Here is a 12,446-nt window from a genome sequence, read left to right on the forward strand (position 1 = left end):
GGCACTGTTCTGGGCACAGGGACTGTGTGGGCAAACTTGGGCAATATGGATAGACTAGGAAATCTTAACCACTTTCTTTTTTTTAATAAACATAACCACAAGGTGATGAAGTATTAATTCAAGGGGAAGAAAAAGAAGGGGAGAGGAAAAAACGGTGTGAAGGGATAAAGGCAGTAAGTGTGGTCAGGCTAGGCATAAACCAGGTGACTTCTCCTGCCATGCTGGATGGCCATGGTCTGCTGAATATTGTCATATTCTTTTGGGCACTGTATAATTTTGGTTACATAGTCTATACTAATGGATTACTCAACTGCCTATACTAATGGATTACTCAACTGCCTGGCACTCAAGAAACATATTGGCAAGTTTAACTTGGAAACACACACATATACACACACACACACACACACACACACTCATACACACACCAGTTTTTCATAGGCTAAAGTTATACATGAGGAGGAAGGTGTCCCTAGAGGCAGCATGATTGTTTACTCTTCTCTTTGCCACCATCAAGATTAATTTTGAAGAGATTAATGGTATGAATGAGTAGTTCAAGAGGTCCAGGCTTATCAATATTTGGCCTTTGAGTGTTACCAGTTAAAGATGCATCCCTGTCATATTATTTATTTATTCATTTTTTCCCATGTTAGGTTATCTTCCTGCTGGGTTTTTCATATGGCATCAAAGACAGACTGTATGAATCTATTCTAAAAATAACTTGGAAAATCTTTACTCTCTGCTACCCCCTCACCCAACCCCAAGCACACGTAATCTGTAAACTGCCTGACAATTTCAAACGATCTGCTTCTGTTTCAGGCAACATTGGTCCAGAGCTCTCATATACTGATATCAGCGTGTTCATCTCTTCCGATGGGGGCAACACATGGAGACAGGTAACTGGGAGATTCAGGGACAGGGAGGAGCCATTTAGGGCAAGTTCTGCCAACATCTTTCTTATAGATTCTCAGGCTTGTTATGACTTTTTGGGTGCAAGAAAATTGAAGCAGCTCTTCTATTTGGTCAATGTAGCTGGCAGATTAGATGGACAATGGGGTAAAATGGGAAGAGCTGGGCAGGGAATAAGAAAAACTGGGATTTTCCCGATTTGTTCATTCTTTCATTCAGCAACATGTATGGAACAGTCACCAGATGCTAATTACCGTGCCCGTGTGAGTAGATGCAGCCAATAAAAGAGTTTCTATCATTAATGTGCCACGGGGTCTTGGCAAGTAGGTCTCTTTACCTTTCTGGATCTGTTTTTTTATCTACAAGAGGAAGGCGGTAGAATGCTAAGACCAGCAAAGCCGTGGAAGTCTGTGATGGCTTCAGTATTATGTAGGCCCATCTTTTATTAAGTATGAGATAGCTTAATAGTTACATGACCACATGAAAAATTAATTCAATTTTACACACTTTTTCTTGCAGCACTGTCCAATAGAACTTTGAGCAATGATGAAAATGTTCTGCATCTATACCGTCCCATGTGGCTATTGAACACTTGCAATGCGGCTAGTGTGACAGAGGAACTGAATGTTTTATTTTATTTTAATCAATTTAAATTTAAATTGTCTCATGTGCCTACTATACTGGACAACACAGATTTATACAGTGTCAACTGGGTGTCAAGTATAAACCTGAGCAGACAGTTGAATACTTTGGAGTCCCTTTCCTCATGGAGCTCAGAATTAAGCAGAGGAAACAGGTTCATGAATAACTAACTGTGGTTTAGAGTGATTGTGTTAATTTAATGGCATTATTAGCTTGCAGAGAAGAGGGAGGAATTGATTCTACTTGGGGAAACTGGGAAAGGCTTCACAAGAAGAGGTGACATTTTACTAAGTCTTAAAGATGAGAAGGTTTCTATCTGAGGAAGACAAAGGAAGAGCACTAAATGTCTTAGCAATGAAGGTGAAGCCACCATCTGAAATCTACTTGCACAAGCTTCTGTTTGGGTCCCTTAGTGAAGATTATCATCACCATCACCAACATCATCATCGCCACCACCATTGCCACCACTGTCACTACTACCACTGTCAAAAAAAAATTACCCAGGACCTACTAGACACAAGTCCTATATTAACTACTGTAAGGCCTACAACAAAGAATAAGTTAAGATTCCTGCCCACAAGGGAATCAAGTAGATGAGGAACAGACACATAAATAAGAACATACCTTCAAAATATAAGATACTCTCTTACAAGTGCCGAATGGGGTAGAAACTGGAATGTAAACTCTTCTGGTCTAGAAACTCCCAACAGACAAACCATTGTCCCTCCAACACAAGAAATAGCTCACCTGGCCAGGTGGCCACTGTTACATTCCTTCCTTATGTGGTCACCACTTTGGTTTTCTTTTCTCTTTTCCCAAACAGCTAAGGATTCCAGCTTCCACTACATTGCTGGACAGGGCAGGAGTTAGCCGTGGCCAAAATGATACAACAGAGAGGAAAGTGCAAAGAAAATAACTTCTCTCTCCTCCTCAGCGCCAAGAATCTTCCTGTAGTCCTTACCCTCAGACTTCAGTCCAGTGTTTCTATTAAGTGGCTTTGAGCTCTGCAGAGAAAAGCTAGCATTACAGGCTCAGAGTCTATGTTTATATCTGACATATAAATGAATATCCCTTAAGTCTTTTGTGCATTAAGGCTCACCATTAGTGTGGGCATTTAAAGGCAAATATGAGAAATAAAACCAATTGAAAGGTTTAGGCCTGAGAGTCCATTTACTTTTCTCTGTGGTGTTCCCTAGGGCATGTTTACTGGAGACACCACTCCTCCTATTCTCTCCCTTTTAAGTCTACTTACACTTTCTTACCCCTTCTAGTACTTCTCACTTAACCCACCATCCCAACCTCTCCATCCAGGCTATAAGAGCCACCATTAGTGGTTAAGAGCTAGAGGAAGTCTCCAATTCCACTTTCCTCTAGATGATCTAGAGGAGAAAACTGGTTCTCTGGTGGAGAAATATTTTTCCTCTCTTAGGCTGGAGACTTAAAAGTCATAAATTGTAGAAGTGTTACTATATGTGGGGTTAGGTCTAAGCTAAGGCTCTGAGACTTGCATCATGGTAGGTGCCTAGTAAATGCCTATGTAGATGGATGGATGGATCACTGAATGAGTGAATGAGTGAGTGGATGGATGAATAGGTAATGGACAAATAAATCAAAGAATCAGTAACTCTGGGTCCGAGGAAGCATGGTGTCCCAGTGAGCATTTAGAGTGAGGATCCCCTAGCACTAAACTTAAGTCTTCATCCAACTTGCATGGGAACTTAGGAGGTGGTGGCTAAGTCTGAGAACTCAGTCATCATGTAGATCATAATGTCTGCAGGTCTAAAAGGAATTGTCCTTTAAATTCATAGATAATGTATAAACATTATAAATGTTTATAAGACACAGACCATTTATAAATTAGCAAACGTCTCATTTGAAAAGATGAGAAAGAGAAAGCTGAGTAGTAAGTTACTCAGATGAAAAGATGGGGAAGTTTTTTGGAGTCATATTTTCCATTGACTTATCTAGTTGAGCACGCGTCTTGTTGCCTGAACTTCTTGTGGCACACTGGCTCACAGTACTAGGGGAAAGAGCCCTGGAAATGCCATTTGAGTAGCCAAGGGACAATTATTTGTTCTCTACAAGCCCATTTCATCATCTATTAAATAGGGATGACATTACTTGCCAAACTTCCTGATAGGGTTGTTGGAAGGGGCAGAATCTAGATGAAACAATATATGTGAAAAACTTTGTAAACTGTCAAGCACTATGCAAATGTAAGGCGTTGCTATGATTGTTATTGTTGTTGTTGTTCCAGATCTTTGATGAAGAGTACAATGTCTGGTTCCTAGACTGGGGTGGCGCCCTCGTGGCCATGAAACACACGCCTCTGCCAGTCAGGCATTTGTGGTAAGGACAGCTCCCTACCCTGTTAATGAGCAACTTTTTAGTGGAAAAGGTTGGGACAAGTTATTCTGCATGATTTTCTACCCATTTTACCCATTTCTTCATCCATTTCTTTATCCATCCATCCATTTGATGTACATTACATCATCCAACTCTTTGGTAACAGTAGAAGACCAGATGATTTAGATGGGGAAGTATAATGAATACAGTGGGATGGCAGGAATGGGTGCTCAGATGAGCCAGAAATGAGCAGGAAGGAACTTCAAGTTCAAGCAGCCAAGATTAAGAATCCAAAATACAGGAGCTGGACATTGCTGTAAGAAGAGGGTTAGGTGCATGTAGCAAATACTAAGTTCAGTTCTAGATCAGTTGAAGTTGAGATATCTAGGAATATTCAAGCAGAGATGAAGATTAGTTGTCAGATACGTTCATCTGAAGGTCAGGAGAGAGGTCTGGGATGACACTCTAGATTTGGAGTCACTAGCCATTAGGTGGTAGTTAAAGCCATGTCAGTAGGCTGCATGCCGCATGAAAGTGGGTACCAAAAGGGGAAAACAGGGACTCCTGTGGAACACTGTTGAATACCAACATGCAGAGCAGAGGAAGAAATTATAGGAGAGGCTAAGGAGAAATAGCCAAAAAAGATAAAAACACAGCAGAAATGTTTTCATGGAGGCTGAAGGAAGGGGTGATCAATAGCACCAAATTCTATAATCAGAATAGATTTTAAGGAGTGAAAAACAATCTAGAATTAAGCAATGTAAGAGGTCATTGGTGATCTTTGTTAGGGTAGATTCACAAGAGAGGTGGGGTTGAAAGGTAGAGTGTAATATATGAATGAATGGATGAATGAATGATAAACAATGAAGTAAAGTAGAGACAGTGTAGATAATTCTTCCCAAGAAAGTAGATTATGGAATGCAGTTGAGTGTATGTATGTAAGACCCTCCAGGGAAGACAAAGAGTTGAGTGAGAATATATTATTATGATGATGATTATAACGATGATGAAGATGTTTTTATTTTTGGTGGAGGATGGATAAGTATCGTGTATGTTTATATCCTGAGGGGAAAGAATTTCAGGCTTCAAATTCAGCAGAATGAATATTTGAAAGAGTGAATGTTTGGTAGTAGAGGGAATGCTATCTAGAATGCAGTTGTTGGGATTCACCATGGGCTGGAAGATCGATGCTGGCATAACTTCCAGGCCCTTGATTTTGGGAGACTAACCCTTTTAGAGTAAGAGTTTTACTTAGAAGCATCAGTTTGTAATCAGGAAAAGAAAAAATCAGCTTAGGATCCCCAGGTACCAAATTCAAGCTTCAGCCACCTTGGCAAGGATTTAAGAAAGTTTCTCTTAGTTTGGCCAATTATTAAGTTAAAGCCATTTGTAGAAAAAAAAACAAAAGCAAAACACACACACAGTGCTCTGCCAACTCAAGCATGAGCTTGAAAAAGTTCCTAATGTAATTGTTTATCATCCTTTTACTACTGATTTTATAATTTTTGGGTAGTATCAGAAGAGTGGAATTACTTGATAGTAATGATAGTCAGCATTACTCAGGGATTCTTAAATTCCAGGCACTGTTCTAGGCCCTTTCCATGAATTACCTAAGTTACTTCTTGAAACCACCCTATGCATTTTCCTGTGGGTACTCTTTTTATCATAGCATTAAAATGCAGACATGTTAAATACTTTGCTCAGAGCTACACAGCTAGTACCTTGCAGCACCAAGTTGGGTTTCTATCATAGATGCTCTTCCCTTTTACCTGCCAATTTTCCAGATACTTTAATGAGTACACAGAGGCTTATCACATGGTCTCTGTCCTCTGGGAGATCACAGTCAAGATAAGGAGCTTAGACAGTCCACATATTACTGGAAATCTAAGCAATGTCTACGAAAGGATGCTGACCGTGTGCATTGCTGGAATCCTGAGGCCGGATAGAGCCCCCCGCCCGTGTGTGAGGGGGTCTTCGTGCAGCAGGTGACGTGAGGGCTGATCCTTGATGAAAGGATTCCAGGAGTAGGAGAAGTGATGGGAGGAAAGCCAAGGGAAGGGAAAACTCTGACCAAGCCTGGAATTCAGGAGATGTAGGGAGTGCTCAGAAGACTGTATGTGGTTGGAATCAAGCATGTGAGTAAGTAATGGTGGGTAGGCCTCAGAAGAACTTAAACGCCAGTTTAAGGGGTTCAGGTTGAATCTGTAGGTAATTCCTTCTACTACCGAGACCTCTCTCTCTGTGGTGAGAAGAGTTCTCTCTATTGATGACTGAGTAGGACTTGCACTCTCAGGGAGGGCAGCTTGACTCTTAAGACAAGTTTGTTGTTTTTTAACCAAGAAAAGTAACATTCCTTAGTCGTTATCATTGTGTTCTAAGCACCTCTATCTAAATCTCAATGACATAATTGATAAATGCCCTGCAGACAGATTCAGCTGGCAGATTTCTTCCCCTTAAGTCCTGGGAGAAGAGGGTGGCAATCCCATCTTACCCTTGACTGTCACCCTCCTGCTCTCTCTCCTTCATGTGGTAGGGACTTAGCGCTCACTTCATGGTTGAATTTTAGAGACTTTTACACAAAAGTTGCCTTGTCCTAAGGAAAACAGGAGTTTGCTATTGTTGTTATTTCTTTTTAGTGACAGGAGAGGAGAGTACATTTGGCATGGAGCAGAAGAATAGAGAAAGTTTTGGCTTTGGCGAATCTTAGCATCCTTACATCTGACCATTCAGTCTGTTCTGCAGTGGTTTCTCTCCAGAGGCCTGATCACTTCTAGAAGGAGTACTTGTCTAGGAATTTCTGGAGGGAAACCATACAAGTTGGGAAAATCAATATTCACTAGGGATATGTAAGTAGGATCAAATCCTGCCTCTCAAAGGCATTAATACAAAGTTTGAGTTTCCCCTTATTCCATGAAATATCTCTTTTGTTGGTAAAAAATATTTATTGAGCTCAGAAAAATAGCTACATCCCATTGAATTTCCTCTTTTAATAGTAATGATAATACTACCCTCCATTTGTTCACCTACTTCAATTTACAAAGGATTAGAGATGATTTTTCAAACTAAGCTTTGGAAATAGAATTTTCTCCATTTAAAGGATGTTGATGCTGTCATTTATCATAAATGCTACAAATGCTTCCCTGAACTTAGATACCACCCATGACTTCTGCTTACTTGCCTGTCTATGAATGCCCTTCTCCGAAATAGTCCCTGCGACGGTTAAGTGCCAGTTACTGAGTGTGTGTGCTAGCAAACAACAGTGGCACTTAACTCATTCAGGAATTCTTTTTTGTTTTTTAAATTTTATTATTTTTTAAACATCTTTATTGGAGTATAATTGCTTTACATTGTTGTGTTAGTTGCTGCTGTATAACAAAGTAAATCAGCTATACGTATACATGTATCCCCATATCCCCTCCCTCTTGTGTCTCCCTCCCACCCTCCCTATCCCACCCCTCTAGGTGGTCACAAAGCACCGAGCTGATCTCCCTGTGCATTTTGTACTTCTCTTTCGAGGCTAAGTAAGTGTTCTGTAAGGGCCTAACCTTATCATTATCATCAATGTTTCCTTATAAACTTCTTGACTGATTTTGTCTCTGGCTGGCTTATGAATTGCAAGCTTGTGAAACTCAAATGCAGTTTCTTCATCACCAGTAGCTTCTAATTAAGTTACAACCTTCAGGGTAAACACAGAGCTCATTTGAAGTGGAAGAAAGGTTAAGCGATCAGTTCATTGTTCTTTTCTGTAGTAGGTCTCAGACTCACTGACGTTATTTTGGCAGCATATACAAATGTATATATATTTGCATAGGAAAAAGATACTGGCCTACCCACTCTTCCACAAGGGTATAGTGGCTCTCGAATTTAAATAATAACTACGTCGCCTTTCAGAGAAAATGAGAATCATAATTGAAAAGCTGGGGAAACGTTAGCTAGGCTAACAAGGCATGCTGTTTCCTATAAATTGAAATGATAGGTAGCTAGATATGTATGAAGACAAAACAGCATACAAATGAACCCATCCACTTGTGACCGTGTACATTTAGATGCATTGAGATTAGAACCTAAGTGCTATTTCAGGTAAGCCCTCCATCCAGTATTACCAGTATTACCTTTGTACCTTAGAAGCATTAGAGTGAAATGAACAATGGCGCCCCATGGAATGCAGTGCTGTAATGAAAACTCACAATAGACAGAGCTGCTCATCGGAGGGTAAGCTGGGGTCCTACTGTTTGCTTAGCCCTGACAAGCTATCAGTGTCTCCTGTCAAAGGGAGGTTCTTGGAAGCTAAAAACAAAACATCACCTGGCCGTTTTTGTTCCTTTGCTCTTCTGTAAATGGTGGTGAACACTGGCGTTTTGTTCATAGAAACATTCACATGAAAACAATAGCTCCAGCCAATATGTGCCTCTGAGAGGCGAAAGTGCATGTGCTACTCTGAAGGACTTCTGTGTGGCTACAATGCCATCACCTCATGCGGTTGGGATAATAAAAAATAGAACAATGCACCTCACCAAAGGGAGGAACATTGATCCTCAATGGCCATTATAACTCTATTTCTGTGCTAGAGTGTTCCGGGGAGGATTCTGATTGTTGGAATCAGATTCTATTGGAAGATTCTGTTCCTTTTAGTGGCTCTTACCTCAATATTATAAAGTCATCAATGCATGGAGTAAGGAAGGGTCTTGGAGGGCAAGTAGTCTAGTTTCACACATACTACAGAAGATACCTCTGTGACACCTAAGAGTGACACCCCACTTCACCAGGATGACACAGAGCTGACCAATTTGAATGAGTTTCCACCCTGTATATTGGCTTTAGTTGTTAGGAAGATTGTTTTGTGCTGAGCAATAACGAATCTACTTGTAATTTCTGTCCATCAGTCCTTGTTCTGCTGCCCAGACCTATGCAGAGTAAGTCAGCTCCAGAAATGCATGCGATTTTTAGAGTCCTTCGCCTATAAAGGACCTCAAGAGATGGCTCTGTCTAGGCTTTCTAAGTTCTGGGAAATGATCAGATACACAATTTAAGACAGATTGCATGCATTTGTTCATTTATTTCTCACATATTCATTGAGCCTATACTATTTATCCAGCGCTAGTAGAGGGGCTGGGATATACCAAAGGACAAGACAAAATACTTGGGAACTTACATTCTTGTTCAAATATTTGACTTTCCTTTTTAGAACAATTATGAGAATAGAAATCTTTTTTTACCTTATTCTATCCGTATTGTTTAATTGATATTTTCATGCATCTATCCACATTCTCTCTGATTTCATTCACAGACGTTATCCCTTTTCCATAGGCAACAATAGAATTATTTTTGCGTGTTGAACTATTTGGAAGCTTTCTTACTAAAAAAGTTAAAAGGTGATGGTAAATTATTCAGCTCTTATTCTTCTTTACCCTAAGCTATCTTCAAATCATATAACCTGTTTCTAGAACAACTTGTTTCTTACTTCTAATCACATTGATTGTCAGTTTTCTACAATGAATGAAACTGAACATAGTATTGAGGATCTGGTGGAAGGATAATTTCTTTTATTATTCATGCTACCTGTCTGTGAACACACGCTAGACTCACAGTGCCTTTGATTATCACAATAGGGACATTGCTGGAAAGTATTTACCTTGTGATTGACAATCACCTCATTTTTTTTTTTTCCAGCTTGAGCTTCTCATTAGTTACTCTTTTTCCTTTCTCTGGCTGTGGGGCTTTTTGTTTTTTCATTTTAATGAAGCATTCTGCTTTAAGTTGGTCCTCTCTATAAGTGACTGCCAAATCTACATCCCTGGCTTTGAGCCGTCTCCAGAAATCCGGATGCATCCATCCAAAGGTCCTCTTGACAGTGTTACAACACGGAAATCCAAAAAGCATCTCAACCTTGATGTGGACCAAACAGAAACAAATAAATAAACAAAAAGCTTTGCTTCTCCTGTTCTTTACATTTCCCTTTCCCAGTTGCTTAACCCCCCAAATCCATGTTGTCTGTGACTTCTCTCTTTTGTTCAAGCAAAATCCTATTGACTTCATCTGTAAAAATAGCCTAAAAGTCCTACTGACTTTACGTGTAAAAATATCCTCAACCTTTCATCCCTTTCTGTGTCCACTATTAAAACCATTATCCAAGCCCCTTCTCTTACTTGGTCTCTTATAATTGCCATGCTTCCCCCACTGATTCTTCTCCTTGCATCAACTTTGGGGCCTGACAATCCATTCACCACAAAGAAACCATCTTGTAAAGGTTAAATCAAATCATCTCTCTCCCATTTCAGCTGGGAACAAGGTCCTTTGTAATCTGGCCCAGCCTTATTTTCTTGACTCCATTTCCTCCTATTAATCCCTTTCCCAGTAATCTACAACCACCAACCATCTTTCTGTTCTTCCCATACAGCAACTTCATTTCACACCAGGTCTGCCCTCCAGAATGGCTCTCACCTTGATCTTTGCATAGCAAATTCCTTACTATCTTTCAGATCTCAGTTTAAATGTCACCTCCTCAGGGAGGACTTTCTTAAATTTTCAATACAAAGTAGCTTCACTCACTCTCTATCATATCCCTCTATTTTAACTGTCTTCATGACACTTATTTTTAACATATTTTTTTGTATCCATTTATCTACATATTGTTTGTCTCCTCAAACTAGAATGTAAGTTCCACTGAAGCTAGGGCCTTCCCTTTCTTGTTCATTGCTATATCCCCAGAACATTGGCTACTGCCAACCAGGCACATGGTAGATGTCAATAAATATTTGCTAGGTGAATTCTATTTTCTTTTGGTTCTATAGTCCTGTCTTGTCACTATTTAGAGGTCAATTGTAACTTTACCCCTGTCTCCCTGAGTACTGGCAGTCTTATCAATTTCAATTTCACCTGTGGGCCTAATAAGGGATTCCCAATTCCTTTGTCTTGGCTATTAATGAGCTATTGAATAGAGGAGGAGAAGGTGGGTCCCATGGGGTTACCATTCAATACAGTTACTTCAGAACATCTGAAAACTCCTAGTCATCTGAAAGAATAGCTCTCACAAATGACAGACCCAAGTTTCTGATACTCAAGAGATTAAATTTTATAATGTATTTTTTTGGAGTTTCTTTAGGAGTTTTGTTTTGGTTTTAATAATTATCTCGGCATGAAATATTTGGGTGTTAGAAATTACTGATCTCAGAAAGTCACCTGAATAGCACGAACCTGGGCTTCCTAGTGGTACGTTGACCATAAATTATAGTCACAGCATTCATTCCTCACCCTGGCTCTGGAGAACTGTCCCCTGGCCTATGCTAATTTTATGTCATCCTTAGACTTTGGTTATTGTGTATGCTAGCCTTTCCACCTGGATGTTGGCATTTCCTAGTGTTTTTGCTGCTCCCATTCTTCCATCTAATCCATGCTTTTGTTCTTCTTTCTCTAATTGCTTCAGGTGCAAGGTTAGGTTGTTTATTCGAGATGTTTCCTGTTTCTTGAGGTAGGCTTGTATTGCTATAAACTTCCCTCTTAGCACTGCTTTTGCTGCGTCCCATAGGTTTTGGGTCGTCGTATCTCCATTGTCATTTGTTTCTAGGTATTTTTTGATTTCCCCTTTGATTTCTTCAGTGATCACTTCGTTATTAAGTAGTGTATTGTGTAGCCTCCATGTGTTTGTATTTTTTACAGATCTTTTCCTGTAATTGATATCTAGTCTCATAGCATTGTGGTCGGAAAAGATACTTGATACGATTTCAATTTTCTTAAATTTACCAAGGCTTGATTTATGACCCAAGATATGATCTATCCTGGAGAATGTTCCATGAGCACTTGAGAAAAATGTGTATTCTGTTGTTTTTGGGTAGAATGTCCTATAAATATCAATTAAGTCCATCTTGTTTAATGTATCATTTAAAGCTTGTGTTTCCTTATTTATTTTCATTTTGGATGATCTGTCCATTGGTGAAAGTGGGGTGTTAAAGTCCCCTACTATGATTGTGTTGCTGTCGATTTCCCCTTTTATGGCTGTTAGTATTTGCCTTATGTATTGAGGTGCTCCTATGTTGGGTGCATAAATATTTACAATTGTTATAGCTTCCTCTTGGATCGATCCCTTGATCATTATATAGTGTCCTTCTTTGTCTCTTGTAATAGTCTTTATTTTAAAGTCTATTTTGTCTGATATGAGAATTGCTTAATCCATGCTTTTGATCCTTCCATATGGATTCAGTTCATACAGCGTGCTTTTATCTTCCACACCCTATCTCTCCACCTTGGGCTTAGTTTTTCTTTGGAGCTTACATCTTAGAACTCAGAGCTCAGAAGGCTGTGATGGTCCCTCTGTTTCTATTACTTTGTGGTGTCTTATCTTCAGGTATAAAGTAAAGATGACTGTCCTCTGCCCTGTTAATGGCAGTGGTATGAAGGCTTCTCCTTCCCTGGGATGTGGTGGCACTCACTGCAATTTTTTCTGCTAATGTTAATAACTGACCTTCATCATTAAGGAAACTCTGAGAATGAGATAAGGACAGAGGTCTTCAACCACGTTGGCTTCTTCCTATCAAGACAATGATCAATCCAAA

General features: G+C 39.7%; 1 protein-coding gene across 1 annotated transcript in view; it reads left to right on the forward strand.

Moving 5' to 3' along the window:
* Positions 1 to 12,446, forward strand: part of SORCS3 (sortilin related VPS10 domain containing receptor 3) — a 602,186-nt gene that overhangs the window by 518,399 nt on the left and 71,341 nt on the right. Inside the window, exons 12-13 of the mRNA XM_068549046.1 lie at positions 820 to 896; positions 3,809 to 3,900. Of these exons, the coding sequence (XP_068405147.1) occupies positions 820 to 896; positions 3,809 to 3,900 (169 nt within the window). The remainder of the gene's footprint in view (positions 1 to 819; positions 897 to 3,808; positions 3,901 to 12,446) is intronic.

This window comes from Eschrichtius robustus, chromosome 7 (genome assembly GCF_028021215.1).
Source record: "Eschrichtius robustus isolate mEscRob2 chromosome 7, mEscRob2.pri, whole genome shotgun sequence".
Taxonomy (NCBI): domain Eukaryota; kingdom Metazoa; phylum Chordata; class Mammalia; order Artiodactyla; family Eschrichtiidae; genus Eschrichtius; species Eschrichtius robustus.